Source organism: Aythya marila (assembly GCF_965140915.1).
Source record: "Aythya marila genome assembly, chromosome: 5".
NCBI classification, from domain to species: domain Eukaryota; kingdom Metazoa; phylum Chordata; class Aves; order Anseriformes; family Anatidae; genus Aythya; species Aythya marila.
In genome coordinates, this window is record NC_139046.1 from 63,804,322 (window position 1) to 63,830,582 (window position 26,261).

General features: G+C 37.6%; 2 protein-coding genes across 4 annotated transcripts in view; one reads left to right on the forward strand and one right to left on the reverse strand.

Annotated features, from left to right (window-relative positions):
- The window catches only part of GALNT18 (polypeptide N-acetylgalactosaminyltransferase 18), a 345,491-nt gene extending 329,909 nt beyond the window's left edge, over positions 1-15,582 (reverse strand). The window contains exon 1 of the mRNA XM_082760495.1: positions 15,559-15,582. The gene's annotated coding sequence lies outside the window, so the exon portion shown is untranslated. The remainder of the gene's footprint in view (positions 1-15,558) is intronic.
- An 825-nt stretch (positions 15,583-16,407) lies between these two features.
- The window catches only part of USP47 (ubiquitin specific peptidase 47), a 54,387-nt gene continuing 44,533 nt past the window's right edge, over positions 16,408-26,261 (forward strand). Inside the window, exon 1 of one of the 3 annotated variants that reach the window (XM_082760787.1) lies at positions 16,408-16,539. In XM_082760787.1, the coding sequence (XP_082616913.1) occupies positions 16,501-16,539 (39 nt within the window). In that variant the 5' untranslated portion in view covers positions 16,408-16,500. Of the gene's footprint in view, positions 16,540-17,111; positions 17,230-26,261 lie in introns of those variants that run through there. The other 2 variants (XM_082760790.1, XM_082760788.1) reach the window with 2 other exon arrangements.

Below are 26,261 nucleotides of genomic sequence, written 5' to 3' on the forward strand. Positions count from 1 at the left end.
CCAAAGGACATTCACTTTTCCACCACATAACTAGGTTCTTTCTGAAAACACAGAAGAGATGTGCAATACTGTCCAAGAACTAAGAATTCTTAAAAGTAAGCTGTCTTTGATTAATTCAGAAGCAAACAGAACATTCAATATTGCAGAAGTAAATTCAAAACTATGTCAACTTGCCTTTCAGGTACGAATGAGAGCAGAACTACTACATACTGCCCATATTAAACATCAGTGATTCCCATCTCTTTTCACGATGTAAAGGATTTTGTATGATCAGGCATTTAACTCAGTTCTCAAAATTACTTACATCCATCCTTGACACTGAGGATAATGGGAGCAAGGTTAAGGGAACAAATCATGATTAAGTAAATTTATTATTAATCCCTTTTAGTGACATTTGAAATGTTCATGGACCAGACAAAATTGGGACCATTCAATACAGAGCAATATTTTCACGTGTTTTTTTCTCACCACAAAGCCAAGCATATGTTTTAACACAATTCCTTTATGTTTTGTCCCTAATTCACATGCACACACAGACTTTAAGACCAACTATGACCACCTACAGTGGGATTGAATTTAATTACATGGACTAAAGAAATGCCAACAGTAACTACATCTAGAGTGAAATTTTCCATCCATATTTTTCCAGCTGGAAATGTCACCTCAAGAAATGTTACACATCTTCAGCAGGAATCTCTTTTCAAAACAAATAAAGTAGCTTTAATAAGATCAAAATATTCTGACTTCACTTGTGTGAATAGAATAGTTCAGTTTTCTATTTCCACATTTAAAATTTGTGACACATAAAATCAAAATTATAAATATTTAATGATGTCAAAGTGGAAGTAAGAAGAAAATTTATAGTATTGCAATGAACATATGCCATAGAGCCTGCATGCATATTCAACTTTCACCTGGGAATACTGAAAATCTCCTAAAATCAATTTTATTATTATGTCTAAAGATTTCTTGAATTACTAGAAAAAAATTGCTTGTTCTTCCTGGATACAAAAATCCACATCTTCCTGCAAACACCCTCACATCAGAAACAGCTTCATGTTATTTGGGTTTACAATGGCAGCTACAGACCTCTCCTCTAACCCAATATGGAAATTTGTTATATCACAAGGAGTGAAAAATAACTCCTTGCAGGTGTTGCTAAAATTAAGCTGTTACTGTCCAGTTACAGTAAATGGCTAGTAGACAGAGGACCACTGGTTTCCACATCATTACCACACTGTGTTAGATTTCACTCCTGCTGTGTTAGTCTTACAGCTCTGGGTCTTCATAGTCAGTAATTCAGTAATTTTAGTATTTATACAAATGTAAAATGTTTTGCTATCTTTGAACAAAAAGCAGCACAAACTCAATTATAAGACACTTTGGCACTTACTAGTTGAAGACTAGGCATGACACATTAGCTTGCATCACTACCCCAGTGTTATAAATGAGGTCTCAATTCAATCTGAATTTTGTAATATTTATAAAACAAATATTTCTAAAATGTATAAAAGGCAAGTAAACAGCGCTGGGTGTGCGGGGAGTCTACGCTCCACCAACACGCACACACGAACATCAAACATTCTAAATATACAGAACATTGCTTTACATACTAAAGCCGAGTGTGCCTATACATATGTACTATCAGGAAAGGTAGCAAACAATCCTTTAAGTTCCATAACTTAGTAAAATTGAGTACGCCTATACACAGAAGGTAACAAACAATCCTTTAAGTTCCATGACTTAACAGTCTCCATTTTCCATTTTTCGGGCCTTATGTATCCCGTTCTTCCCGGATCGATGAAAAGCATATCCATCTCCTTTTCAAGGCCAGTAGGCCTGGGTCAAAAGGCACGTCCAGGTCAACAGGGGGCGTAACAGCAAAAGCCTTCGATGGCTGTAGCAGCAGAGGGGCCGATGGCGTAGCAGTCGGGATCAGTAAAGGAGCCTGCAGCTCCCTCACTATCTGGCAAACCACATGCTTCTGACTGTGGTCGCACATGGCTCTTTAAGGCCTCAGAGATGTCTCTTTAAGGCTTCAGAGATTGCTCGCCAGGTGCCGAGCAATCCCATTGCAACCTTGTCGCTTTTAGTTGCAGAGTCCCACACCTTGACCTCAGTTTGGTCCCGTATTTCAGGTTCATAAACTGTCCAATTGTTAACAAGGAGAATAAGCTGTAAAGTCTTTGTTCCTAAGGACGTATGATTCCCCATAATGCACAACTGCTGACCAGCGAGAGGCAGTTGTCTGCACGGCTCCGCTTCTCTCAGCTTGAGCTTCTCTCCAGCTCCAGTGCGCCTGTTTCCAGCGACTCTCTGTACGAGCTTCTTTGGACAGTTTGCTGAGTTTGGCCGAACCTATCTTCATGAGGCAATCAAAGTGCCTGTTCCCGTCCTGGTCTCCGTTCTGCCAGCCTGTTCCTCTTCACTCCTTTTTCCTGCTTCTTTATTGATGTAACTTCATCGTGTTACCTTTTTTTTTTTTTTTTTTCCATCTTGAGGGCAGTTTCCCCTCTTATACCCTTCTCTCCACAGCAGTTCTTTTCAAAACAACTTTTCATTGGTCAAACAACTTTGAATGTAACAACAGCAAACACCCAGAAACATCCATGCTTTAGCGGCTGGAGAACAAGAGAACCACCTGGAGAACAAGAAACCGGAGACTGCATGGAGTCTCCTGAATCACCCTTTTTTGTTCCCTCTAAACTCTTTTATATTCCTGATGGCCTCGTCGTTAAGAGTCTAATGTTATCTCAACCACGGGGCTTTCCAACCCCCATGGCCACATTCCCAAATCTCCCCCTTCTTTATTAATATCAACCATTTTCTCGACACGAATTACCACTCCATATATAACACCAGCATGCATTGTGTGAGCCAAGAACATCTTTTTCTTCTTCCCAGATCCTGCAGGACAGGCAGAAGAGGGAAAATCCTATCCTAGGCTTCTCAAAGAAGAGCTCTTTGCTAGGAAACTAAACCAGAAAATCTGGCCCTGTATAGTTAGACAACGTTTTTGTTGTTTGAATTATATTCTGTTTAAATTTGCAGCAGGATCTGCTCTTAGTAATTACTTGGAAACATACTGAGCCAGGAGACATTCTACTCACTTCTTTAAAGCACATGGCATTCTATTCACTACACAATGCCACCTGATTTTTTGAATTCAATATACTTGAAGTGTCTAGAGTCTCCAAATAGCTGTATGCATTTATTCAATCTGAAAGCACCACCTAAAATAAATCATGTTTGAGGAGAGATTAGAATATATTTCTCTTCCCCCTATTACCCTGGATCCATGGGTCTCTGAATCTTTTGATGCTCTGAATCACCACTGTAATTCTTGTAAATATGAATGCTTCTGGCCTAGGAATAGAGAAGGTATGGGGAGAGAGGAGGGAAGAAGTGGCATGCATGCGTCAGCTTACCTACATTTGCAAATAAAATATGCTTATTATGTTTTGTGATACTGGTTATCCAGCTGAGAAACTGAGATTTTTTATCTTTGTTGCAGTCAAAGCTTTTAGAAAAAAAGACTAGGGAGATGTATTTTAATTGCAAAGCAGCCTTACACTGTCAACATTGAGAACCTCCCTTTAAAGTTAAAGGTTTTTGTCTTTAATGTGATTTATCTGTATATCTCACCTCTGAGCGTTAGCCTCATTTGTTTTGCCTCTCCTACACACCTGAGCTTACTTTGTTTTCTTGGACCAATTCAAAAAATTCAGAAGCATTAGAACTGTGGAGTACAGAAGACATGTCTGCATGGACAAGTAGATGTTTTATGAAGAGTAAGATTTCTGTTCCACTACACAAACTCACGTCTGAGTAGACCAATTAATTTTTTATTTTTTTTTTTTTACTGAGAATTTTGTCTTTAGAAATGGTCAGGATCTGCAGAATCCCTTCAAAGGAAGGGTAATTGCTGTCATTTCACCCCCACACTGACATCCCACCTCCCCTCCATTCCCTTTGCAACCTTTGGTTCACCGTCAGCCCTGAGAAAACAGCCTCCTAGAAGCACCACACAACTGTTACAACCTGGGCTACTTAACTCTGCTTTATATAGAAGAGACCATCTAAATGCTCCTGTTTTAACAGAGATCTCATCCTTCTGACTGTTCCTTCTCACTTAAACTCTTGTCCATGAAGGATGTTCCTCAGGAAAGGGATCTTGTCCCTTTCAATACGGCCTTGCCATTTCAGCTACTCTTACCCTATTTTAAATAGTAAAAGGCTTATCACACATCTGTTCACAAAAATAAATAAATAAATAAATAAAAATTGACTGTAGATAGCAAGCTTGTAATAGTTTATCATTACAAAAGTTTGTACTTTGACCTTGGTGACTATGCTAGCTCAGGTATTCTACAGACATCATGCACAAATCAGTGATAGCTTACAGAACAGGTTACTTGCACTGATACCATGAATGGAATAGGCACACAAAAACTGATTGACATCACAAAAACAGAGCTGTGAAACTGCACTCTTCCATTGCTCCTTTATCTGAAGCTCTTTGTTGCCTTCCTGTCTGTTCTGAACCTGTAAGTGCATGATTTCTTTTTCACCAGCAACACTGAATTTGACATACCTATATATATAGTAATCTGAAGTTATTGTATTTTACAAATTGAACAAAGTGTGTTTTTATACCTTATCCTTTCTTGATTATTTGGCACTTTCAAAACTGGTAGCAAGTCAGAAACTAGGAAGTACAAGTGCCTTATCTGAAAAACAAGATCTTCAGACGATGAAAAGTAAAGAACCATTAGTATTTCACTAAGACCTAGAGAAAACAGAATGCAAAGTTAACAGAAGAGCAGCTTCTCACTGTTCTGTTGGAGCAATGCCTTAAGTATTTAAGATTATATCTTAAGATTTTAAAAAATAGGGGTGGTACAGATTGCTAGATGAAGAATAATTGTGTTCTCTGCAGTAAAATACTGAATTTCAAATTTGTAGACAACTTTGTAGAAAAACACCCCTCTGGAGAAAACATACAAGTAATAGTAAATAAGAGCTTTACTTAAATAGCTGAAATGTTTAAATCAAAAGCTAATTCTTTTAATGAAAAAATGTACTTGTCACAAAAACGTAAGATAAAGAAGGCAAGTATAATACTTTCATATTACCTTTGTTATTTTTGAACTAGTGCTAAATTGATTTCTAAAATAGCAAGAAAACATGGAAGTACCTTTACTTTAAAGATTAAACTCTTTTAATGTTGGTTGATCTAAATCCATCTAAGCTTACTTCAGCTCAACTTTGCTTCTCTTTCCCAAGAATAAAGTCAAAATTCTTCTAGCTACACAGAAATGAAGACCTGACAGGTAGACCTTGAAAATAAAAATACAATAAAAAAGGGTTTAACTTGTATTAAGTTATTAAAGAACTTCAACATATCTAAGACATACACATGACATAAAACCAAGGACAATTCCTACAGTATCATAGATGATCAGCATTAAAGTTTTTACTGTTGACAAAATCTTTCCCTACTGACTTGACCTTCCTTTCCAATTACAGAACTTAACATTAGTGTAAACTAAAACGCAGTCACTGAACTCCAGTTATTCAACTAAGAATCTAATTAAACCATTCCCATATCAGAAGTTATGAAAAGGTATATTCTTAACAATACCTCTTAACTGGCTGATGATGCAGACAGAATATAGCACAGAGATGTGCAGAAGGCTTGTGGATAATAGAGATCTCAGTGAGGTAATCAAGCATCCTTTATCTGTTAGAACTGTACTAATTTCAATATAGCAGCATATTTCTTTCCAACCCACTCACTACATTCTAGTATTCTTAAATAACAAGTTAGTCTTAACCTCCAGTAAATGCATGTAAATACATTCCTTTTAGTTTGCTCAGCAGTGAAACAACAAGGATGTTTTTGTCTTATTAACTTCCTGGTGTGTTTTTTCCTCCTGATTGCTGGCACTGGATTCATACGTGTGTTCTGGAAAACTCAGCATCTGAACCAGCTTTCACTGTAAAGAAACAAGGTGAATTAAGCAGCATACGAATGTAGTTTAGGACATTAAATATCTGACTTGGTGAAAACACTGTTTTCCCTTTCCTGGGAAAACATTAGCCCTGCACTAAGACGCTGTTTAGAGGATCCAACTGTTTACATATGCCTTGAACAAATGCAAAACCATCACCAGTAGGTTATAATGCAGAAAGCACTCCTGTGTTATCATCGCTTGTTCTAATTCTGCAAGACACACAGAGGTTTAGTCACTGTTCAAGGCAGTCTGCAATCTTTCGCTACCTAATAAAGAAGTGACTAAGGCCAGAACTGAAAAAGTGCTCTGTCTGTATGACATACACACATGCTGAGAAACTTTTATCTCCATCTTGATGTCATATTATGCTGAGACAACTGGCTCTTTTCATCACAGGTTTCTCTGTCCAAAGACCCCCAAGAAAACTGTAAAATACCTATACAGCATTGGAGAGGAGAAGTGGGAAGGTTTTCTTGAGGGGTGCAGTGGGACGAGGATTTCAACATTTCTTTGTCTATGGAAATACTGATCATAGGGCAATACTTGCAGAAAGAACTACTGGATTCAGAAAGCTTTTATCTGTGAACATAATTATTGCATATTGCTTCAGTTTCCAAGTTGATATTAGAAGCTCCCTTATTCCTTAGGCTTCCCTCTCTGAATTCATGTCTCAGGCCTTAAGTTTTCATTTACAGTGTTGCTACACTAGATGACAAAAGAGACTCTGTACTGCCAGTATAGATATTTATTCCAGTGGCATTTAGCTACTAGTAAACAGCCTGAGACACCCTTATGCAATTTCCTGTTCTTGTCAAAACTCACTCTGATTCCAGCACCAAAACAGCTCACAGCAGAATCAAGAACCTCCTGCTTGCAAGGTGTCTGACACCCAGAGCTGCCTATGCGATTCAGTACATTATGTTCAATTTTCTCAGCAACAAGACTATTGTGATGAAGAAATGCAGCAGAAGTGGCTTTGCTTCAATTTAACATTAACGTTTTGGCATTTTTATAAGATTTTCTTATCAAAAGCTGTCTTGATTATCACATTATCTACTTCAGTACCAAGCCTTATTGCTTCTAGCTTCTCTCCTATAAAATAGAAGTGTTTTGTAACTTCCAAAAATTTCTTTACATACTGAAACAAAAGAAAAATTAGGTAGTCTATACCTTTTAAAGATGTTTGTTTTATGATCAATGTCATGAACAGAAGGGTTTTTGCTCACATGCATTGCTCCCATTCTTTTGCAAACTTTTTGTATTTGCTTTTCATTTTGCCATGCCATTTTCTGTACAGTTCTCTATCATCAAGCTAAGCTTCAAATTTACATAAAATAAATAAATTTAATTCCTTCTTCTTGCTTGAACTGGGAAAGTTCAGAAAAGAGGAAAGACATTAAGTTAAAATGAAAATGCAGTATTTAAAACATTGTGAATTATATCACACACTGTAATTCCAGTGTTCATATACAGCTATGATTTGCTGTTCCCATACCTGAAATTTGAAATATTCTTTCCATTATAATGGAAATGGATTTTCTGATAATGCTACAATGTTCATTACGAACAAGGAAACCTTGCTAACATGATGTTAAGAGCATAGTATTAAAATAGAAATAGCCTCTCTGCGTGTAGAGATGTTAATCTACTCACACTGAACCTCTTTGGATAGTGATACAGGAGGGTCTAAATCTGCTGTCAAGAAAAGGTCATTAAGTCATTCAAGTCATAAGGTGGTTTGTTTATTCTTACAAGACAAAGTTATGTTATAAATTTAAAGAAGCAAAAGGACATGAGGATATTTCACTGCAGGATTTTAACATCTAACTTCTTTTATTCTATACATACATCTAGATTGCAATAGAAAAGATTGCCCGACCTACTTTCAGTCTTTAAAAAATAAAGGTTTCCTTCTCTGTGTTCAAAATGGCAGCATTCATCTCTACCCTGCCTCAGGACTAGCATACCTGATACAAATCTAAGTTCAAATACTTCGGCTATGACAAAATGTTTGCTCAGAAGTACTAGATAACTTCATTAAAAAGAAGTGTGTAAGTAAAAGTATTTCCTTCCCCACCGCAAATGTATGAAAATGCAAGATAGCTAATGGAATGTAAGTGGATAGTTCAAAACTACACATCTCATCTACTTAGAAGATATAAGGCTGCAGCAACACTCAGGTACATGAAACATTCTAAGTATTTAACAATGACAGTTAGGGAAAGAACATGACCTAACAACATAACCACATATTTGAAATCATACTTCTCACAGCTCCAGACTTTATACAGCTAAAGTAAGTATTGTATAAGAAATGCTGTCTACTGTTTTATTTAATGTCTAGCTCTTTAGTTCTGCCTGTGAATGTCCCACAGGTATTACAGTTTTAACAAGACTTCTTCATACTGTACACCAGTACCAAACTAACTCTGTGGTTGAAGTGGCATCTTACATAACTTCTGCTTTACAACTTAACATTGCCTAGAAAAAAAAAAAAGTCATTAGGCAATTCTCGTGCAATGAATGGCATTATTCTCAGACCCATGACATATTTGAAATAGCCAGCACAACATCAAAAGTGACTAGTAATTACTCTGAAGTTTCCCAAAATTCATCTTTTGTTGGAGATGAAAAAAGCCATCCTGCTTAAATTGTTACTGCTTTCATTCCTTCCGCTTCCTAAAATTAAAACAAAGCAGCTCATTACTTCATCCTAAGGAAAAGCCATGGCCTGAGCAACCAAAGAACAAAAATCTACCTAGCAGTCTGGCTTTGAGAATTATCTTATGCTATGAATTTCTTACTTACAAATATTAAATCATGAAAACAGCTTCAAAACATTTTTCAGTGAACATTTTTGTTCATTTTAGCGTAGAAGATTTTGATTATTTGTTAAGAGTTGCCATGTCAATTTTCAAAAGAGGCACTGTAAAATTGCTGTTACTGCTGAGGAACGTACAAACGGACTCTAAAGGTCATTTAATCTACTTTAGCTCTATAGAAATGTGGCAACCAAGCCTTTGTGATTGCAGGCAATAACTACCATCCCAAGGCTGCCAAGAATGTGAATGTTTTTATGAGGTAGTAAAAGCTTCATTAATTAACCGCTTCATTCCTGAAACATGTAGTATATTAGTCATTCTGAATAAATTCAAAGACATTAAAATAAATAACATGAGAATACAAAGAGAAGATTAACAAAAACCAGGTCATTATAGTTTCAGCCTGTCTTTGGAAAAATCCAGGACTAGCAAGCACAGGAAGAGGCTGAAGTAGCATCAATAAAATAAGGAAGAACAGAAAAAAAGAATGGTTGGGGTATTATCAGAAAAAAGCATGTAACGGTCAGGCCTTTATTTTTCCTAGAAATCAGCAGTCAGGAAGAAAAAAAGTAGAAGAAATTAGTATTATCCTATTATCTTTATTTATAACTTGAGCAGTTTTGATGAGATAACCTTCTGATGATCTTTATCCACTTCAGAAAATGCTCCTAGACAAAAAAAAAAATCCTAAATTCACAATACGTCTTAGATCTTGGATGCAGAATAGAAAGTGGGCTTCACAAAATGCAAGTTCTCCCGTACTTGGTAAACCTAGGACATCAAAAACTTCATGCATGCTTTGACTTACTCTTGCCATAGTAGACAGTATTCCTACCGGCAGACTTGGAATTCGATTTCCAGTAAATGTTGCCATTACTGGTACTATCCAAATTCAGTTCTACATAGCTTTTAGTATTGTAAAACTGATTTGGGCATCTTAGTATAAATCTTTGTTACCTTAAAGAGTACAAAACCAGCATACATGCAAAGTCATAGGGAATGAAAGATGCACATTTCCTGTGCCAAGACAGTCATGGATTCACTATGTAAGAAAAAAAAAAAAATGTAGCAAATACTGCAGTATCCAGCATCTTGTATCCATAGTAGCATAGACACCTTTGTAACTCACACACCCCTGCATTCCACAGATGCACCCCACTGCACTAACCAGACAAACAAAAAGTCCAATGAACCCTCTTCCTTTAACAGCACCACATAAAATAACCCTTTGCTGAAGAGCCAAGCCCCATGAATGGATTTGAACCGAATCCAAACAACCTGGAATTTGTCTCTATCTGGACATATGCTTACATCTATCAGGCCCACTTAACAAACAAGGCTCAAATCACAGCTGATAGGCAAGCATCTGTGCATGTAACCTGTAAGAGTTGGCACAATTCATTGCAAAGAAGTAACAGTACAGAAAGAAATTAACATCCCATGCTAGCAGCAACTAGGAGACTGAAATTAACACACATTTCAGAGCCAGTTCTGATCAGAATGTTGAAGAAACACATCTGCTCTCCAAAGGCATATTCTTAAAAAGGCAGTGACAACAAACAGGGGCAGCAGTTACAATTCTTTTTTACTGTTTTCTCATGTTAACTCAGTCCACCTAACAGATGTATTGCATGCATTTAAAAGAAAAAGTCAATAAAAACATTAAAATTGAAATACATGCAAACATGACATTGTTTTTAAGAGACTACATTCTTAAGACTCACTACCTACTGCTTTGCTTTAACCTTTCACTTCTAGAGGCTACTAATTCCACAGGATAATTTTATTGATGTAGACTCCACATTCTGACAAACTACTTACTTTCAGCTCTGAATGCAAAACACCCATGATTCTGATTCAGTCAAAAGCCAGTAGTATTTCCTCATATATGACCCAAGCAACACAGGAGACAACTTGCTGGGAGATTTTTACCAGTCTCAAGATACTATGTACACAAGTTCCTGCCCAGCCTGACTCACCCTGTGTCCACACTAACACTCCCCCTGCCAGAGATACAGTGCTGGCAGCTGCTCAATACTGGCAGCTGACATTTGAAATACTATGCAAGACCTCTGGCGGCTCCCTCTGCTGTTGCCAAAGGTAAAAAGCTACATTAATTCACGCAAGGAAGTTCAGCAACCCCCAGAGCAGACTGTGCCTTACAGCCTCAGAAAGCTAAAGATGTTTAGAGGACAGATGACTGTAAAATGAGGATGAGGCTGAGCTGGGAGGACCACAGAGCCAGCCACAGGTTTTAATATCACTTGTTAAAACAAGTAATATTCATATTACTTGTAATATTAAATATTAAGTAATATTAAATGCCACCTGAATTAATCTAAATGGTCACTGGGAACCCCTGAAGCAAAACTGAACTATTCAACTCCCCTGGACCCAAGGGCAACTACAAATACTGTGAGTGTCTACACTGAGGGCAGCTCCATATGAAGCTAAGCTGTTCTGATTTTTGCACTTTGCATTGTCCTATTTAGTGCTGCCTTTGCACTCTTAGGGTAACTCTCCTCATGTGCGTAAGTGTTTTAAAATATACCACCCATGTCACTCTAAGCTCTTTCTGAACTTCTGACGTAACAGGACCATTTCAGTGACTGACATTACCAGCATGGTATGCGTTCAAGGCAACTCTTTCTTTTCCTACACATAAGCCTTTGCTATGTTGCTGATCATGGAGATGCCTTCCCCCTGCCATCCCCAGCCATAGAGGGGGCGGGGGGTTAGATACCATACCAGCCCAGATTCCAGAAAGAATATATGAAGTAATCTCTACTGTCTTGCACGTACAGAGAGACTGCAGATTTCCCAGCTACTGAACACATTTTAGACAGAAAAGTTGCAGCCTGGCTGTGAGCCTAAGCCAATAAAGTCAGTGTGAGATTTGTTGGGTTCCCTCAAATACCACGATTCCAGCCCACATCTGTTTCCAGACTCACACCACAAAGTGGAAATCAACCTGCTAGTGCATATTTTACTCCCAATAACACCAGAAACATTTTGACAAGTACATGAAGAGCTCTAACCCCTGGAACTGTGTTTTGTTCAGGCTACTGGTGTTCAAAACTACCCTGTAGTTTTAAGTACATGTTGAAAAGTTAAGCTGATGTAAATTAATGAAGGAATTCATGGTCCTGCAAAATTCTGTGCAGGATTTTTATTTCTCTTAAGAACTGCCATTTCATTTTCGAACCCAGGTGAGAATTCACAAACAAGATTAATGCTATCACAGAAAACTAATATCCTAAGCTAATATCTGAAAACTCTGTCTTGAAACCAAAGTAAGAAAATAATATTTAACAAAATATCCGTGAACATTGGCTGCTGAATAATTAAAATAATATATATATAATAAAAATAATTTATATATATATATATTTATATATATAATATATATATATATATAATAAAAATAATTTATATATATATATAATATTATATATATATATAAAATTAAAATAATTCTCTACTGGTTTTGATTAAGAAGATCTTGGCACAAGCTAATGTTAGAGAACAGAAATGTACATGTATGCTCATAAAGATTAAAGCAGAATACACAATTTAAGAACAGCAGAACACAGTGTTTATCATTCAATTTAAAACTGAGTGTTTTTTCTTAATGTTGTGAAGTTTAATTTCAGAAAGCTGCTTGCCTACCAACCTACTAGACTCAGGAGTACCTGTCTTTCTGAAGGCAAAGTACACTTTTTCCATAGCATATCTCCCATTTAAGGCTTACATTTTCCCTAGCACTCTCCACTCGTAGAAATAGATTTTTTTTTATTTCCCAGAACTGTGTATACAGTTCTTTCAACGTGGAAAACTACAGATCACAGAAAATTAAAGATGCCTTATATTTAAGTACTTTGACTCCCACTCTTGAGCCTCAAAATATTCAAGAAACAATCCAAAATGCTAGAATATAAAACCCCCTTTCTAACAACAATTGCGAGAGAATTAAAAGTAACAAGTGTTCCTTTTTTAAATATCTCCATTTGTTCTTTAGCCTTTTACTTGCCTGTTTCATATTTAGGGAGCTAAGATCCAAGAAATAAAAATCCAGCAAAAAGCACTTTTAAAGGCACAGAATTCTGTAATTGTGTCTTCTTTACCTTGCATTAATTCTACTTGTTCACCTTAACTCCTTCTTGTTCTCCCCTCATCAATCCAAAGGATGATTTAATTTTTTTCTAATTGAAAGGACTGGATTGGGCAGGCAGTGGGCAAAATAATACCCTAAGATTTTCAGAGAAATTCCTCACTATTTTCATGTTCTGCAACAGCCAAGTAACAAGCAGTGCAATTAATGGCTGGGTTGATATCCTGAACATTCACACATCTCTTTCTATCAGTAAAGGCAGACTTGCCAAAGATTGAAAAGAGGAGAGGCTTTCAGCCAGTTTTCCATAAAGTGCTGAGACTGCGGAAGAGGTCTAAAAGAACACTGTATCAACATTGGCCACATTTCTTGTGCTAGCACATACATCTATGTCATTCTGATATTCATTAGCAACTTGTGAAGATTTGAAAACTTCAGTTTGTTGTTGTTGGGACTTTTTTTTATTTTTTAACACAAGAATACTGCAAATAAGGCCAGCAACCTCTGAAATAGGAAATGATCTTCCACCGACAGCCTATGTGAAAAATCAAATGTGAAGCATTTCAGAGCAGATGTCAAAGAAAACCATTTACACAAGCCTCTTTACATAGATGTTCTATTTGAAAAAGGTAGGATAACATTATCTGGGGAAAGACAACATCAGTTTGTATTCCAACATCTGCTTGTTTTCTTAATATTTTACATCCCCAGCATTTTTGGCACACCACCAGATGTATCAGAGTAAGGTAGCAATACTCCCTCCATTTAATTTTTGAAACTTCTTTCATTACTTATCAAGTCTTGGACTTGAGTGTTGAGACATGAGCATGTGCATTCTTACAGAGAAGGAGAAATGATTAAAGCATAAACTTTGAAGAGGCTGTGGAGGTGGGAGGTAACCAATTCCCACAGGCTAATTTAAGTTCACCATCACTTATAATAAAGACCTGCTATTTAGTATTGAGTTTTTGTAACTATATTTCCATAAACGTGATGCATGCATTACTGTGATAAGGTCTGTATTGACTAAAACTAGTGAAGTGTCACCAGCTGAAATCTGACACTTCAGCACTTGTGACTCTCATTAATGCATCTCTGAACAATAGTTTGACAATTGATAGCCTAAAAAAATTGACCTGTAATCACAAATCCAGCATGCTTTTTAGTATGATATATTGATTTTTTTTTGTATTAATAATAACCTGTGGTATGCTAAATCAGTCTTTATAAAGGACTAGGAGATTCCCTTCATGAAACCTGAGTTCTGAATATTGCTCTTTAATTAGGCCCATGTAAAGAGATTAAACACTCTAACATGCACAAATTACAAGAGCTTCTGGAAATTTAATTATTAACTAGAGATTATTACTTCATTCAAGATGTTTCATGTACACATCCTACATTAGATGTTTGTATAAGGTTGGCAAGAGCATTTCTTTAAAAAAAAAAAAGAAATCCTGACTCTTACCCAGTAGACATGCATTTGTGGTTGCTATCTCATTATCCCAACAGAGCAATGTATTTTAAAGTCATTGAGTCCCATGGCTTCGCCCCTTATTAAGCTCAAATGACAGGGAAAAAAAAATCATAACACTTCAGAAAAAGAACTTTTAAATATACCATTTCTGAAAGCTTTTGAATACCTAATGCAAAAGGAAGAATCCCTCAAGCTTCGGAATTTTTCATCCCTTAAAAGAGACACATGCCAAAAAAGTAACACTAAACTCAACATTCAGATGATGGTCCAATACCATTGCTGGTGCCACCCAGTACTCTGATGATTTTATTACCTTCTATTTCAAGTTTATGCCTCTGGTCTGGCTTTTCAACTCAAGTACCTGCTTGCTAATTTCATGGATCTTTGGATACCACTGGACAACAGAAGATCACCAGAAAGGCTGTGCTTCGCCAAATACCTACAAACATTGATAATATTTTTTTCTGCAATTCTACCTTTTCTTCTATCAAGATAAATGCAAGAATCCCCCTTAAAAGAAAGTTAAATCATTTTAATCAGCGATACAGCTGAATTAATAAAAAAAAATCCTCTTCTCTAGAAGATGAGTTCATTAATTCTATACTTGCTTTCCTATAAAAAAAATCACAGTTTCCCCTCTTTTAAATGGTTAATGCTGTCTATGCAACCCTGTGCTAACAAAGTATCCATAAAAGCAAGGGACTCACATTCTTCCCATACTGATACTGGATTTCATTGTAGTAGTGCTCAAATGTCTCAGAAGGATGAGGGGCTTTAAGGTGCTACATGTTTTAAAACCAGAGGGCAAGAGTTCCTCTCCAAAGGGCCTACTGGCCTTTACTGTATAAATAACTTGACCCCATTAAGTTATATAAACAAAAGCACATTGAAAAATTATTAAATGTAAATTTTCACCAAAGGGATTTTTGCACTTATTTCCAGGAGCAGAATTCATGGAAACTATGAAACATAGCATCTATTACAGCACGCTTCTAACATAAAAATAAAACTACTGACATTGCTATTGTCAGAAATGATCTCTTTGAAGGGCTTTTTTTTTTTTTTTTTAATTATTATTTTTTTAAGTGTCCCCAACTACATATTGACTGCAAAACATGCTACTTAGCTCACCTTCTGGAAGGCAGGATGACAGAAAGGAAGCCAAGAAGTTACACACTGCAGACTAAAAATGAAAAAGGAGAAGAGGTCACTTAATTGTGTTTTTTACAACAAAATTCCATCAGTCTCCAATACAGTAAGATCCAAAAATTAGCCCCAAATGTAAAGTTTCTTTGCAAAAAGATAAAAAAAAAAAAAAAAAAAAAAAAAAAAACTCAATTCTGTACATTTCCACAAGAGGACACTAAAATAATGAGAATAAAGTATTTCTCAAAAAAAAAGTCCAACTATCACGTACAAGTCTTCTTCATTAGTTAACTGTTTTCTACCTCAACTATTTCACAATCAAGTAGACATTAAAGTATAATTATTTCTCTTTTAATGCACATTTTATTTATTCTAAAGATTAATATTTGACTTTTCACGTGCCTATGCGTGAAAACCAGATATATTTAGACCTGCTACAGACAAAAAAAAAGCAACAGTTAACTGATACCACAGAAATACCCTCTTCTTCCTTTTGAAAGTGTTCCATTATCCCTGGATTGACACTGCTTAAAGTGAACACACACTTGGTTTCACAGCATGACTCCACGAATAACTTCTCGGCACCAAGAATAGGGCACGCGTATTAGCAGACTCAGGCCTAATCTCTTCTGCTCTTCCTTCTGCTCCGCCAGGGGGTGCGGGCAGCCATGACCGCCCCTGGGGCTGGGGCAGGGCCGGGTGGCTCTCGCGAGAGCGCCGCCGTCGGCCATTTTCTCATTGATTGGCGCTGGCGGAGGGGGCGGGGGCCGCGGCGCTGCCCTCGCTGGCTGGGGCGGCGGAGGAGGAGGAGGAGGAGGAGGAGGAGGATGAGCCGCCCGCATCCCCACGCCTCCCGCTGCTGACGACGGCGGCGACGACGCTCGGCTCTGCCTGCTGCGGGCCCAGCGCCGCGCCGCGCCACCGGCCATGGTGCCCAGCGAGGAGAACCAGCTCGTCCCCAAAGAGGTGAGTGAGGCGGGGGGGCCGCGGGCAGGGCGGGCAGCGGGAGGCGGCGGCGGCGGCCTCTGCGGCGTCTGGGGGGCCTGGGGCCGGGGGGGAGGCCTGGCCCGGCCCGGCCCGGCTCGGCTCGGCTCTGTGTGCGGAGGAGGGAGGGGAGGAGGGCCCGTCTTTGTGAGGGGGCGGGAGGTCCTGCGCCCGGGGGTAGCGCGGAGGCGGGGGGGAAGGGGAGAAGGCCCGGCCCGGCGGGATGGCGGCGCCTGCGCCCGGCCACGGCTTGGGCTGCCCCCGGGGTCGAGATCTGTCCCCGTCCCAGGGCCTGGCTGCCGGGTGCCCGAGGGAGGGGAGGGAAGGGAAGGGGAAAGGAAGGGAAAAAAGGGACCGAAGTGCTCGATGGCAGCCGGGCGGAGGGAGCTGAGGCCCGAGTCAGCCCCGGCTGGTGTTTGCGGCAGGGTAGGCCCCTCGCCGCCGCCTTGTAGCGGGGAGGAAGGGAGAAGGTTTGTGTTTGGTCAGAGGCTAAAGATAAGAGCCTGCGTGGAAGAGGAAGGCTAAGCCTCTGTCCTGCAGCGATAGGCGAATGACGCGTGTCAAGTAGGAGAGATACTGCTCGGGGAAAGGACTCCGCGAGCCGTGCTGTGACACGGGGGGGAAGGAGTAGTGCACAGGGGAGCGTTAACAGAAACTTTTGTTCACGTGCAGGTAGGCCTCCGTATTTATCTGACTTTTCGGTTTTACTTTTCTGTTAAATTATTCAAGCCCTTCTTGCTGTTGAACACCGAGTGTCACTGGTCTGGGAGGCTTTGTGTCAGGGGTAAGGGCTTCAGTTTTACAGTGTTTAGAAAAACAAAGTGGTGATCATTAAATGGTATTCTTGGGAACAACCGTGAAATAAAATTCTGAATTTCAGACGCAAACAGAATTGTACAGGTAAGTCAGGGCAAATGTACCTCTCGAGTTTTTTTTTTTGTTTGTTTTTTTTTTTACATCCTGAGATTCAAAGGACTATATTAAGCCTTTTTCCTGATAAAAGATCTCCAGAAATGTAAGGGATGGAATGTAGTAGCTAGTATGCCTAAATATTTCATTAAAAAAAAATCCAAAAATTTAGGAAAAGGGATAGAAAACAGGAGCTAGTGTACTTAAGTTATTTAAAAAAAAAAAAATGTAAAAGCAAAGGAGACTGGCAGGAAAAACCTTGTGGCAATTGTAGCTAACTGGAACAGCAAGGTGATTAATAGAAGAATTTAGCTGAGGCTGTTTCCTTAGTTATATGTATTAATAGTATCCCTGTTGGCTTTAAAGCTGTTTTCAGAATGTACGTATGATTCAGATGGGTATTTTTAACCGACTCATTGGACTGGGATTTTGCATGCACTTCTCTCTGCAGAGAGGGGAAATATGGGTAAAAGAAGATGAATACTTAAAATATATGATTACAAATATGGATATCTTAAATATGAAATCGATAAACTTCTTAGATAGTGCTACTATGAGCTACTTAGTGTGTTTTTTCATGTTCTTTATTGGGCCCCTATGCATTTTGTAAGTAACTGGAATGGAGCAATGTTAGTTCTGTGAGACTTTGGAATTTCTAGAAGCTGATGGTATTTTCTCTGAGAATATAAGAAATCAAATTGAGGAGAAAACCAGATTATTTGTGTTAAGCCCCCCTGATGATATACATTGTAAGAGAACTTTCTTCAACTTTTCCAGTGTTTTTCAGTATGTACTCATTTTATTTCAGTGATAGAAGTTTAAGAAATATTATGCTACAGAATTCATGTTAAGTCCTTTTGAGATTCACTAATAATCTCAAAGCAGAGAATGCTGAGTTACAGATAAACAGAATTCTTCAGGTCTGAGTTCTCAACAGCCACCTTCTAAATATTCCTATTATGCCATTAGCAGCAGCTGGAGGCAAGGCAGGTCTTTTGGAGTTTCAGTTCTACCCTTTGGGAGTGGATAAAGGATTACAGTTCCATGTTTTTGTCCCTTCCCAAAGGGATGAGTAATTATCGCTTGTATAGCTGGTTATCTTGTCCAGTTTCAAAGATTCAGGTGGGATGTGAACCAACGTCTGCCAAAGATGAGTACACAACCATGTTTTTCCTTTACATTCCAGTGTAAAGGAGCAAGAAAAATCTGATGTTTGCTTTATGCTGATCTGGGGAATGACTAATCAATTAAAGGAGTGGATGGGAAAAAGGATTTGGTTCTTGTCTAAGGCTTCTGTGAGGCCACAGTAGATCTGGTAATAGGAGGAATCTGTAATGTTAACAGCCTTTGTTGGAAGAATAGGAAGAGAAGTATTAGGTTGTTCCGAAGTCTTTTGTATATCTGTGCTTATAGGAGCTCAGATGGTTGTTTTTAAAGTATAGTAAATGTTTTCATTAGCTTTTTTAAGGAGTAATATTGTGTTTTCATGGATACAAAATGCTTGTAGTTCCACTACTGCCCTTTGAATATCTTATAGTAGCATAAGAAAAATTTTCTTCTGGGCATTGCATAGATTCAGCCTGCAATGCTAAGGTACAGGTAATCAGGGCTCAATTTTCTCTTGCTCATAACTTTGGCATAAAGTTCTTCATTTGGAACAGCTGTACTAATGTACTTTCTAATAGCTGAGTGTTGTAATGTTTATATTAAGATTTTTGTCCACGCTATACAGGCATTTAGTAAATTAGTTCTTGCATTCCTGCCACTCACTGTTAACACTTTCACAATTGTTTCAATAGTTGTGTGACCAATGATTCCTTATGATGGGGGAAATAAGTATTCCTCTTCTTGAGACCAGGGTTCTGTACAAACTGTTCCATGATCCCTTTCCTTTCAATACTCAGTTCCTTTTCTCTCTTCATCTGAAAAAACACTAAATTGAGTGTTTTATATTCATTAAAACTGAAGTCATTGGGTCACATACAGGGCACCCTAGTAGTAAATGCTAAACATTCTTTAAGAATTGCTTTGCTATTTGGTGTAAATTTCCCCCCCATTAGTTTAGTGAAACAGTTATCCAGGGAGGAAGAGGCATATAAAGATAGGTATGGAAGCAAGAAAATGGTGCTATTAGAAGGGTAAACACTTTAATGACTTTCTGTGTTTGAGAAGTAGACCTGAAACTTACATTTGGCAAATCTACCTCAAATAGAGAGAAATGGAATATTCTTATCAACACAGTTGGCAAGAAAGGTAGCAACACAGGTTTGTTTACTGACTTACAGAAACTACTGTTGATGTAGTTTCTGTAAGATGTATCAACTTACAGAGTATTGCCCAGGCTCATAGGATCAGTCAATATAAAAAGTGGGTTCTGTTGTGAGCTTTCTGAAATGTCTGTGCCACTAGTTAAATGCTATGCAGATTCTTTCTCAGCAGGTTCCAGCATGAACTATCCAGAGTAAACCCGTCAAAATAAGAATATATGGTTTTTACTTGCTGCCATTTATTCAAAGATAGTGTGAAATTTTTCAGCTAACTAATGTGAGTCTTTTCATCCCTACACTAATTAATCCATTTTTATCTCCCACATTGAACAAATAAAAGATGTTTCTTGTTGGGTATCACATTAACTTTATTAGAAGAACAGGAATCAGAGTAAGATATTTTGCGCTTCTTTTAGTGAAGGGACGTTCTTTTCAGTGTTGATGACACCTGGGTTCTTTAATTCCGCTGTGTTAAGATACTCTGCAAGTAACTACCGCTTGGGTAGCTTATCAGTTTGTCCTTACTTTCTTTTTTGTGTGCTTTGGACGTAAAGTATGAAGGTATGATTGTGAAAATCTGACTACTTCATTGGCCAAGCAAATTGGGAAATGAAATTTAGGAAACAAAATCCAAACAGAAGTCCATTGAGTCATTTGTTCCTTGCAAACAGACACTATCTGTGTAATACTCAGTACTGTAGATTGGTGAATAAGATGTGAAAGTAGCATGCAAGGTCTTTCCATGCTTAGTTCAATCACTGAGCTTCTCGGAGTCACACATTACTTCTCCTTGCTGTATACATCTGGGTATGTAATCTGTAGTACAAGAGAACTTATCAGGATGATTATCTAATGGTACTTTGAGATCATGATAAGTTTTTGCCTAAGAGGTAGCTACTCGATACTGAAACCTCAGTCTGTAAGTGCTGCTGGCTAGTGTGGGTCACCAGTGATTAAAGTTGCTAAATCAGTTGAGTAGTACCATCATTTTTTGTGCAGTTATACACTGCTTATCAAACAAGTAATAGACTTCCTTCTGAGCTGTGAAGTAATTACGTGGGGGCAGAGAATAAATGTCTGCCAGTATTAAATTCTAAACGGTCTTCAGCTCAGAATTTCAGTATACAAGAAAAAAACTTTAAATGCTTTGTTAGCTGTCATTCTTAAATAGGTTAAGTCCGATAATTCCGTTTTTCTGTTTTTAAAACTGAAGTACCTGTGGATTTAGATCAGTGTAGATAATTTTCTTTAAAATAAGAATCTTCCTATTCCACAGATTAATAAGTGGGGTAGGAAGTATCACTGATAAATGACAATAAGTCATTCAACTTCCTTTTGCTGATATTGTTACTAACATAAGGAACTTAAGCAGACCCACACCTTGACTTTGTTACCTTTGACTTATAGGTTTTAGTCTTGTGTGAATTAAATCATCAGTCTTATTTTAAAACTTTCTCCCAGTATGTTTTAATGGATACAGTAGTGCCCAAAAATGTGTAGTGACTCATATATCCAGCTCTGCTCCTGTTTTATTTGGAAATATTTTGGGGTTTGCATAAGAAATTTAAGCATGAAAGATATGTTGCTAGAAAACTGAGCGATTGAGTTACATGTTCAGCCTTTTAATTCGGTTCAGAAATGTCTTTTGTTCATTTTGCAAACGCTTCAAGCTGTTATTTTACACTTTACCCTTTTGAAAGTGAATATGGTATACTTTCAAGTGAACTGCTTATTTAACATTTTACTGTATATTTCTTGTCTTGAATAAAACAATATTCTCAAAACAATGCTGTTGCAGTATAACTGAAGTATTGGTACCTGGAAATACTAGTACGTCTTTACGCTTTTCTTGTAAGCTTTCAGGTAGAATGGTATCCAACTTGATCACAGTTTTAGGCACTGTGAAAGTGTGTAGTGTATTCTTTGTTCATGTTTTTGCAGTGTTTGGCATGCAGTCAGCTTGCGTCAAACAAATGATGTTGCTCAGCACTGGCACTTGAAATAACTTCTGAAAAGGATGTGTCTGTGTTCTCAAAGAATTAAGGGATAAAACTGGTAAAAATCACTCTACTGAATTCAGTCCGTGAGGATTGTGACTGCACTCTTTGTGTGGCCATAAGGCTACTTTAAGTGCTTCTGAAAAATGACAGAGTTTTAGATGGGCAGTTATGTAAAATAGTTAAGCACTCCTTATTGTACCCTAGTTCCTCAGAATGCTTCATCTGAGTTAAATTCCTCTGTAGGTGCACAACCAGACCCCTTTAAAAAAGGTATATTCAGTTGTTCAGGATGTCGTTGCGTGGCAAAAGGAGAGTGGTGTTGGAGCAGAACCTGAATGTTGTGTGTCTTCTCAATAAGATGTAATGAAAGCCTTTCAAGTAAATGAGGAGATGTGTATGAATTCTGTAGGATTAGTGAATTTTAGTTCTAGAAGATGTGTAAGAAATGTACTTGATATACCATAAAAGTATTTACAGTAGATTATGTCTGAAAACAGATTCACTTTGAGCTTTTGAAGAGCTTTTGAGCTTTTTTGCATTTTTGAAGAAGTCTGGTGCAATACTGCAGGAGCTAAAGGAACCCAAGGCAGCTAAGTTTACTGATTTGTAGAAGTATTGTGTTGAGATCAAGAATAATAACTGAAATTAGAGAAAAAATAAAGCAGGTAAAACTTAATGGTAGTACCTCTCTTGTTTATAGTAAAGTATTTTGATTGATTAGATTACTATATGGAGAAAACATCTAGGTTCTTATACATAATCGTAGGTATGCTTTCTGTGGAGTTACTCTGCTTTAGTGTTCCATGTTCTACCTGGAATCCTTTGTGGTGCTGATAGCAAATACGGTTTATGGCCAGGCTTTGTGGGTGCTTATGTTCTGAACTGTAACTGCTCCATGCCATACTGCTAGACAACTGCACAAGGAATCTGTGCTGGTCCACCTTGCTATTTCAGATTCTCCTCTTCCTTCACCAGCATCAGATTGACAGAAAGAATTAAAAAATACCTATGGATTCCTGTCTTTTAATCTCAAATGTCTGTCTGTCTGTTGTGTCGCTCCGCCCCCCCAACCTCCCCCCCCCCCCCCCAAAAAAAAAAAAAAGTATGCATATTTTCCAGTAATTTTTTAGTAAAGCAAATTGCATTTCAAAATTACCCAAACAGAGAAATCCTTTTTTCCTCTCACTCTGATTTGTTTTCATGCTAACATTGTATTTGTAAATCTTAATCCAGAAAAATGTCCTTTAGATTATTGTCATGGTAGCAAAATGTTTCAATAAAGTCTGTGGTATGCCTGGGCTTTATGGAATGGTGAGCAAGTGTGAAAGCATGCCCACTGCTTTTGGGACTCTACATGGGAAATAAATGATGTGATTACAATACGATGGATGAAAGTGTTATATGTATCTCAATGGTGTTCTTGGATTTTACAGATGCAAGAGAAATGAGCATGGTGATAAAGTGAGGTACAGACAGGATGTAAACAAATGGGAGTGGTAGAAAGATGGGGCTGTTTCAGGTCCAAATGTGAAGCTTGTACTGTAAGGGGGGATGTATAGAGGCTGGCAGACAGTTTGCAAATATGTAAAACTTCATTTACATTTAATTCTCATTGTTTTAGTCTGGGTACAAAACACACCAGAAATGAACTGACTCAAGACTGAAGTTATCAAAATGTCCAGTGTTTATCTGGTTTAGATGTTAAAACTTGATCCATTATTATGGAAGATGTGTTCTTTATCCATTAATTATCTGTTCTTTTCATTCTTGTCTTTGTGTCACCTGTAGGGTGACCAGGAAACATTTGTAGTCTTTCTTTATTGACAGTTGCTGCATCTAATTTTTAAGAGAAGTAATTAATCTTGAATCACCTTTAATTTACCAGATTTAAAGGAACAGTAGAGCGTAAAAGTAAAAAGACAGGTTCTTCAGTATGTTCTTAAGAACGATATATTTAAGGTCTCTTAAAATGCAGAATTTAAAGGTCGAATGTAGCCTTTGTAATAAAGGAAAAACAAAGGTTTTGACTGTAATTCAGCTGTCATCAGACATGTCCTCTGTATCCTTCAGGGTGCTTTAAACACCCTGGATAAATGTACTACTCTGGCCCTGTACCAACTTTTTCTGGTTGTCATTTCTACTTTTATAAATGCTTTTTTTTTTTTTTTTTTTTTTTTTTTTTAATGAGTGAGTGATCCACAAAAGTAGGAACAAACTCTCAAAGGTAAATGCTACCCTAATAACACACTATTTTTAAGACAGTGTGGTTTTGGACATGTTCAGAAAGTTATGTTAGACTTATGTTAGGAAACATAAATAGAAAATAGTAATTTGGCCATTCCATGAATGACTGTTTATAAGCAAGCTCTGTTTCAATGAGGGAACAAACAGTAACTTATAAAATTTAAACTTTGTTACTAGAGAAGCATTTCTGTGGAGTTGGTCTTTGAAAATAACTAATCAATCCAAAACCTACGTGAGACAGAAGAGAGGAAAACACAAACTTATTTTCCAAAACAAACAAGAATGTAGTGACTCTGCTACAGAATTCCTTGTCATTCCTCTTTTCCTGCCTGCATCAGGTCATCCGCCAGAGAAAAGCATTCTTGGTGTTCATCTGGCCAGGGCCATCCGTCTCTATTATGGCTCCAGCCTTCTTCCATGCTTTCCAGCAGTTATCCTCCGTCTACAGTAGGCTGGAAGATACAGGGTGAGGGTGAAAGCAATGTGATTGCTGCAATAATGACAATTCTTGCTTTTCCAGGCCGTTCAAAGCAGAAGGGGGAAATATTCATCTTTTCCTGTAAAGCAGCTGCGACCTTTACAGAGACTCACACCAAAAGATGGAGGGTATAATTTCAGTCTTTAGGTCAACAACAAAAAAAAAAGTTGTAGTGGTTTTAGTATTTAGTAATTTAAGTATACTACGTGTAATATACATATTTAAAATGCTGCTACTATTCTGTGGTACTGGCATATCGCTTGATGCTTTTTAAGGAGAATTAAGCATTCAGTTGAGAAACAAGAAGACTGACTCAGATTAAAGCTAACCTACTGAAAAGAGGGTGGTTTAGGTTGGATATTAGGGAAAAAATATATTCACTGGAAGGGTTGTGAAGTATTGGAACAGACTGCCCAGAAAAGTAGTTGAGTCACCATCCCTTCAAAAAGCATGTTGATATAGTGCTTAGTGACAGGGTTCAGTGGTGGATTTGGCAGGGCTAGGTTAAAGGTTGGATTAGATGATTTTAGAGATCTTTTCCAACCTGAATGATTCTATGAAAAACTAAACAGATATGATTAATTTTAAGAAGGATTAGTTATTCTGAGGTAACTTAACATGTAGGTGCATGACCATTTGTACCAGCACAAGGAAGGGGACCTTCTGGGGGCCTTAACTCCTTGTATAGGTGATGCATTGCTGCGTTCAGTCTTCAAGCTGCCTCATATGTGTGGAGTGTTTTTAGTGTGTTGTAAACTCATCAGTCTTACGTATTGAGTTTTCAAAATACATGTTCATATTACTGAATAAGTGTATCATAATTATTGTGTAATTGGAATTATTTTAAGTATTTAATTTAGGTATCGATTTAATTATCGATTATTGTTGAAGTATATCAAAAGCCATGAGATGAAAACATAGCTTAACGCTATAGGTTGAAGCAGAGAGGAACAATATGACCAAGGATCTAGTACTGCAAACATTTGAATTGAAATAGTGGACCAGTTTGTGATGTTAGAGTTAGCACCAGGTTCACAAGGTTGAAATCAGACTTAAAGCTTTGTAATGGGGGATATAATTGGGTCAGCCTGTGTGGATTTTGAGCCTAACATTTTGACTCTATTGACAGTTTTCTAAAGTATTTTTGCAAATTCTAATCGGAGAGGGTTGTCGCACACTGGAACAGGCTCCACAGGGAAGTAGTCACTGCACCCAGCCTGTCGGAGTATAAGAAGCGATTGGACTGTGCCCTTAGTCACATGATCTAAAACTTTGGGTAGACCTGTGCGGTGCCAGGAGTTGGACTGATGATCCTTATGGGTCCCTTCCAACTTGGGATATTCTATGATTCTATGGATCTCCTTGCACAATGCCTTTGAAATCTCTAAGTGTAATTGTGGGGGTGGAGAAGTTGCTTAGAACTTTTAATATCCATTTACCTGTGCTGGATTAAAAGCTGATAAACAGTGGGCTTAAGAACATGTTTATTTAAAATTAAAACAATTGTATCACTTAAAATACTTTTTTAATTGACTTGGTAATTTTCCTTCTTATTTTCCTGTCTTCTTCGTGTTCCTAGCAAAAAGACAAGCCTAAAATTATTTTTTTCTTCAGAAAAAGTTGTAGTAGGAGATGCCTCAAGTTAAGAGCTCAAAATTATTCTGCTCATTATATTAGTGCTTAGAAAGTGTTTTTTTTTTTTTTTGTTTTTTTTTTTTTTTTACCACAACTGTACTGTAAAATGCTTTCTTATAAACATATTTTTTGGTTCAGGCATTCATAATGAATTCTAGGTGCTTCTTTTCC